The following is a 7181-nucleotide window of genomic DNA, read 5'->3' as shown; positions in this document are numbered from 1 at the left end:
ATCTGCCTCTTTACTCTCTGTCAAATCTTGGAGCAATTCATAACATCTAATTATACAAAAATTGAACTGAGACCTAGATCAAGTGATAGTTGCTTCTTGCTTGGATTATTGAAATGTCATGTTTCGAATTTGATCTTTAAGGGTGATGTGTATTCAATAGGTTTCGTGGCCAAGAATTTTGTCATTGACTCTTGACGATACATACCGAGAATGCGTTTTCTAATTAATTGAGCCGAAAAAAATGCATTTTCCGACTATGGGACAGAATTGCATCATCAATCACATTACTGCTATTCCTCTCTCTTCAAACCCTTGAACAAGCCCGTCCTGGAAGCTATGTTCTTTGCCGAAAAATAAAAATTAAAGTAGAAGAAATAAAAAGGGTTAATTAAATTATTTTTAAATTATATCTTAAGATATTACTAAATATTTCAAAATTTCTAATTACTTAATATATAAAAATTATATTAAAATTTTAAATTTTGTATTTCTTTTATAAGAATTTTCTTGATAGATAATTGTAATTATGATTATACTTCGTGTACACCAAAATTAACCAGTAAAGTAAGTATAAAATAACTGTTGAAATACAAATATATATTAAAAACAAATTAAACTACACAGGTATTTAATTTTGGTGTAGTTATAACATTATAATCTTAAAAAATGCTTCAAAGACATTTTAGCTAAATTCAAATGGAAAAAAAAGACCATGAGTGAGAAAGAGAGGGAACGGAGTGAGAATACATTAAGTCCTGATTTATGAATTACTACTGTTAACAATACTAATGATTGATGAATAACAAAGTCATTAATGACTCAGAAGCTTTGAAATAAAATGTTTGAGGCTTGTGAATACATTAAGTCCTGATTTATTCTGGTTGAGAAGAGACTATATTCCGCAAAAGATGAGATTGCTCACAGCAAGTTTACATCTCCCATATTATTTCCAAAATGTAGGAGGGACAAACACTGAAATTAACCAAAATAATAACATGCCCCAGCAATATCACTGGAACTCCAAGGTTGCAATGAAAACGCAGATCCCTCCCACAGCCACAATTTGGACATTAATCACCCTTCAGTGTAAATCTCCATAAGACCAATAAGTATGGCATTGCTGCTTCAACGTGTTGACCTATTACTTATACAGGAAACTTGAAATTAGCATTACACTCTTTTTTACCTTGGCAAAATATGAATCAAGACTCATCAACTCCCAAATACTGGGAGTGAGATGCTGCAAGGAGAGCAGCCCCGATGCCAGAGCCGTCGTTAGAATGCTCAATCACAATAGTCTTAGCCGCCTCTTCTCCGAGCAACTCATTCAATGTACTCTCCAAGCAAGCTCTGAACTTAGTGTAGTGTTCAAATAATCCTCCATCCAGTGCTATCACTGCCTTTTGCTTCTCCCCAGCCTTAACGGTGTCTCTTCCTGTTTTCTTCAGGATGCCCAAAATACCAGCCGCAGAAAGACGTGCCCCACGTGTGGCAACAATGTCGCAGAGCTCCACAACAATCTTCCTCATTTTGAGGGATGTATTAGAGATCTGACAAAAGGGGATGGCAGTAAGAAAATCTATTTATAACATTTTATAACGAAAAAAGAGGAAGAATTAATAGGGTGATGTTTAATACCTCTAATATATCTTTCAATTTGTTTCCAACTACTTTGAGATCTGGAGATGTGTCATGATGCATTGCTGACATATCAGGGGTCCTAGTACAAAAAATGTCAAAGCTGTGTAAGCTCTAAGAAAACAAAAGAATGTTGTCATTTATATGCATGTTTGGAATAAGGCTAGAAAGGAACTGAAAATGGAGAAGCCAACATTTGCATTTTATCGCTTATCAGTGTAAAATGTTTTTGTTCACCCATGTTTTCTACTGGAGCAAATAAGCAGGCTGAAAATAACTTGAATCATATTATTTTCCCCATTATTCACAATACACAAATAATTGGATCAATTTCTGATTTTTCATCTCCACTGTCTCCGGTTCCAACCTGTCCAACCAACCACCAACCTGACCCTTAAAAGGAGGCAACGAAGAGCAACATTATGCTGATTACAAAAGTGTTGATAGTGGTTGCCAATAATAACCGAAGCAATCTCATTGAGAAATTACACAGAATTGTTATAAGAGGTTCCATGAAAAGAAACTAAACAGAAGCATGCATCTTAATAAGCAGAATAAATATTTGAACAGACCAAAATAGAAATCTAGACAAGAATCATCCTAGACAAGTGAAAAGTGAATGTTTGGTATAATTAACTAGGATGCATACCTGAGTATGAAAGGAACTCTCAACTTGGGGGGAACAGTATCTCCGAAAAAGTCAGCTTCTTCAGCCATCTTCAATAAAGCTCTCCTTACAATGTCCCCCAAATACATACCAGAAATCAACTTCTCAAATATCTGTGAAGAATAGTGGAAGAATATTACAGAATTACACATGCTGGTTAAAGTTTTAAACCAATGACTATAACGTGATGATCTTGACCTGCTCTCCAGGGTTTAAGCTCTCAGCATCTAGAGCTACGTCATATTCTGTTAGAGGAAGATGTGAGGATCGGAAATTACCCCACTCCATGTTTATAACCTGCAGTATTTACATGTAATCAGAGCATGCTTTATACCAGCAAATGGTGACGCTAGTTCTAGTATGACAGTAAAGTAAAGATATTTCTAACATGCAAGACAATGACAATCATAAATAGTATAACCTACTTACCATGTCTCCTGATTTCGGGAGAGGGCCATGCCATTTTGGAATAGCATTTGCACGTTCCACATATGCTGCATTTGTCCCTGTACCAAGGATCACAGCAGCAATGACATCCTGATTGTAGAATCTGCCTCCAGCTAGTGTTCCAATGGTATCATTAACCTAATGCAAAATCACCGAGTTAGTCTGGTGTCCAAACTTTCTATCAAACGCAAACTTGAAACCATCATTCTCAAGTCCATATATTAAAAATTATTAATCAATCCTGAAGAGAGGTTAGTGGTACTGACTAGAGCTGAAACTCGCATATCCAAGCCAATTTTTTGCATCGACTTGGTTAGTTCTCCCACGACATCTTCCCCAACCTACAAATCAGAACATAAAGGAAAAAACTATCGGGTTACAAGCTAATGAGAGAACAGCTGACTAAAAGAGAAATTGGTACAAGATATCCCCCTCTTTCACAAGAGTTCATGTAATACAAATTTAAAGCATGTCAAGGCAAGCATTGTAATTTTGGACTTGCAACCGTTAATACAATAACAAAAAGGAATGAAGTCGTGTCTGTCTAATAGAAAAAGATGTATGGAAGATTCTGCAAATGCACCATAAATGATGGCAAGAAAGAATTACAATAAAGTTAAATATATCATAATCAAGGTAAGAATAATTACCACATCTTCAATATTGAAACCCTTAGTCCACTTTATTAGAGTCCCAGATGCAATTGATGTTTGCCTCACAGGGAATGAGAATGTAAAGCCCAGTTCTCGTTGTCTACCAGGGGGAGGATGAAATTCTTCAGGTTCTGAATTAACAAACTTTGCAAGAGCAGATGCTATAAAATCAAACAGTCCCTGTAATGACATAATGAAAATATATCAGAGGTTGCAGGAACAAGAATCTGAATAGATAGATGTTTCCCATAACACACTTACTTCAGAAGAACCAATCATCAAATGAGGAGGAATTGAAACTTCTTCAAACTCTTGGTTGATGACACCTTTCTCTTTCCCACCTAAATGTACACGAAGGACACGAAAGTTTGTGCCACCAAGGTCCAGAGCATAAAAGAGCCCTGCCTCATCCCTGTAAATAATGGGAAAGTTCATGTTTCCAGGAAACTTGTATTTTTTACATCAACTGAAAGAGTTTTACAATCATTCAAACATTATATTTCTTCATTTTGCCCTGAGATTTGGTTCTTCAAAACACCATATAGCCAATCAAGTGCTTTAGGAGTGAATTCTTATCATCCAAGGATTCTTAACCATAATGTTATTACCATGACTGTTTGTTTTGCTAAATACTTCCCCTTTTAATCAAGCAAAATATGATGTGCTAGAAGAAAGTATCATTCTAAAACTCACAATAAACAATAAGTTCTATTCATCTCCTCTTTTAAAAATCATACTACATAAAAAGATAGAAATAAACGAACAAAATTCTATGTCAATACTAGAATGTGATAAAAGCGAAGGCAGTAGCTACAATAACCAAATTATAGACAGCTATCAAATTGAGAATGGCAAATAAAAGAAGTATAAACATGACAACTACGAATGAACTAAGTTAGCCATTACTCTATAAAATAGCAAAAATACTAAAAAAAGTCAATATTGCAGGGAGAAGGGAAAAGAGGCACTCCTGAAATGTAAGACAAAGCTTGGCCTTTGATTGTTTCAGACAACTATATGCCACTAATTTCAATCAGAGAAGATAAAAAATTGATCAAATCAAAATCCAAATTCGAAATCTACGTACCCAGATGGGAGATTATCGACGTAGCTGATCAACATCTTAAGCTTGCTGCCACCTTCAGATGCGAGACCAGCGTGCATCTCAACATCCATGGCATCAGCCACCTGCCTCAGCTTCCAATCTGGGGTCTCACACTTTTCCCCAAACTCCTTCAGTATGGCCACAGCACGACCCCACTTCCCGTTGCTCTTCATCCGGTGGCGCACTACCAACACCGCCGCCGCACAAAGGGCAGCCGTGCACACGACTGTAGCTCCCGCTGCAATCTTGCCCATCGCACGAACCGAAACAATCGAGCCAAATCCTGCAAAGTTAGAAACTTTTTGGTTCAGGAAGATAAACCCTGATTGGGAGAATCTGGAATTTGTAATGAGGGAAGCTCAATGGTTCGTGTTGATGTCCATGGGGGAGAGAATGAGAATGGGAACTTGGGTGGAAAAGTGGTGGAGTTACTATGAAGAGAGAGAGAGAGAGAGAGAGAGAGAGAGATTGAGAGAAATATATATATTAGAGACCCAAAAGAAAATAGAAAAAAGATCTGGATCTGACTCTGACTCTGCGGTGAAATGGAAATCATTAGATAAAATTTCAATCTGTATAGACCAAATCGGGCATCCCCGGATAATCAGTTAAACATGGATAAATCAAGAATACTAACACACACTGTAAAACCAAAAATCAATAGCTAATTTCTAGTATATTGTTAATTTCTTAAATGTTAAAACAAAAACACGACACGACAGCATAGAAAAGCACATGAACGAACAAACCTTATTGGCAAGAAAATCGATGGAGTCCATAATAGCAAATGTTCACATCCGAAAAACGTGCGAAAATAATTAAGCTAATTGCTGGTTGCGGATTTCTTTTGGATAATTGGTTGTTTCATTATTTAATCCTGTTATTAATGGTTCAATGAGGTGGAAAAAACGATTTATGGACAGTGTATACTCCCTAAAATTTCGATTAGACTTGTCCGATGTTGGGTTGCCGAATCTCGTCCAGCATTAGTGGACTGAACAAGTATGTTTTTCCGAACTTATTATGGGCGCCACGTGTACGGATGATGTGTGTTATGATCACGTGGACAGTGGGCCACACTCACCTAAACATTGCTTGGTTACTATAGGAAGCCCTCCTTCCTAGTCAAATATTTTCGGGAAACTAGTCGCCAATATAGCACATTGCACATGCCTAAATGTCTTCTTTTTACTGGAATCCATTGTATGGAATCATAATAAAAGGTGATGGATAATGCCCCAAATATATATATAAACGAATCCATTTATTCATCCCAAGAAATGAGCAATAATGCCATAGATTTCTAATCCATCATCTTGTTGCGACAGGTGTATGTCTAAGATTACATTTATTTACCGACACTGAGACAGGAAAATTGTGTTTGACAGAAAAGATATGGACGGAAATAATGTGTCCAAAAATATTAAATTAGTGTATTTTATGGCCATTCTAATAAGAATGATACGAGAACACTAACAAAGAATACAACTTATTTTTTTATTATTCTTGTTAATATTTTATAATTATATTTTTTATTATTATATTTTTTATCTCAAATTTTTTGAATTAAAAAAATAAAAATAAATTAAATTTTTATATTTTGTTCTAGTTTATTACTAAATAAAATATAAGAACATAAATTTTGTATCTCTATTTTTTATATCTTATTCTCGGTGTCTTGTCCTATTCTCAGAAACAAACGGAGTCATATATGTGATGTGTCCATCACAATTTGATGTACATGGGTTTAAATTTAATTATCCAAATCCTATCCAAAGAGAGTACAAGTAAGGATTGCATGAGTCTTGAAAACAAGATGGGTGGGTAGGGGCAATGCAACTTCACTCTAATGTTGTGATATTGACTCTTGGATGGTTCATGCGTGCTTAACATACATCTAACAAGTGATCACCACATCAATTAGAAAAATCTTCGGAAGGCTTGCCCATTTCTTATTCTAATTTATACCCTTTTTCTTTTACGTCACATGAATCACAAAGCTAAGAAAGAACTTATAGGACCCGCAAGCAAAATAATAGTATTATATATAGTAATAATAATTTGGAATAATGTTAGAAAAAGAGAGAAAAAAATATTTGAGGGGCATGGTTAGGTTATAGTTAGGCTGAGAGTTCTGTTTCTGTGGGGTTCGTTGTTAGGTTTTGAATTTGGTGCTTTGCTTTCATCGTGTTGTGCTGTGAATGTCACCCTTCCAGTGAACAAAATACCATATCATCAATACACCTATCAAATTATTGTTAGTTAATACTATTTTACACCTTATTTCCAAAATAAAGGGATTTAGGGATCATATTTGAATTGAAGGACCACAGAGACATATAAGCTAACAGTTCAAGGATATGATAGAAGCCCATTATTCCATTTTATATATTTTTAAACAAACTGATCCAGATAAGTTAGAAAGGCTATTGCTCCTCCTTCTTCTACTACTGAGGCAATTGGAGCATCACGTGTTATGTGCCCCACACACATGCAAATGGAATACTCATCTTCAATTTCAGAATACAATCCTTCCAGGTTAACCTCACGACTCCTCTTAAACATTCTTATTCTTCATAACATCATAATTCATTCGCCCTGCATCACTCACACTTCTTAATTCAATCTTAAATGTCCATCTGCCTTTCTAATGATTAGTCAACCTATTAAG

At 35.6% G+C, this 7181-nt stretch overlaps 1 protein-coding gene across 1 annotated transcript; it reads right to left on the bottom strand.

Annotated features, from left to right (window-relative positions):
- Window positions 1-792: 792 nt before the first annotated feature.
- Window positions 793-5268, bottom strand: LOC112738030 (hexokinase-1). Its single transcript, XM_025788252.2, has 9 exons — window positions 4493-5268; window positions 3667-3817; window positions 3403-3585; window positions 3019-3093; window positions 2735-2890; window positions 2504-2602; window positions 2288-2418; window positions 1639-1720; window positions 793-1550 (listed from the first exon to the last, which is right to left on the bottom strand). Exons 1-9 carry the CDS (start codon window positions 4762-4764, stop codon window positions 1203-1205), a joined length of 1497 nt encoding a protein of 498 aa, XP_025644037.1. The 5' UTR covers window positions 4765-5268; the 3' UTR covers window positions 793-1202.
- Window positions 5269-7181: the final 1913 nt, after the last annotated feature.

Source organism: Arachis hypogaea, chromosome 13 (genome assembly GCF_003086295.3).
Source record: "Arachis hypogaea cultivar Tifrunner chromosome 13, arahy.Tifrunner.gnm2.J5K5, whole genome shotgun sequence".
Taxonomy (NCBI): domain Eukaryota; kingdom Viridiplantae; phylum Streptophyta; class Magnoliopsida; order Fabales; family Fabaceae; genus Arachis; species Arachis hypogaea.
The sequence above is the reverse complement of the archived record's forward strand: the minus strand, read 5'-3'. Positions and strand labels throughout refer to the sequence as shown.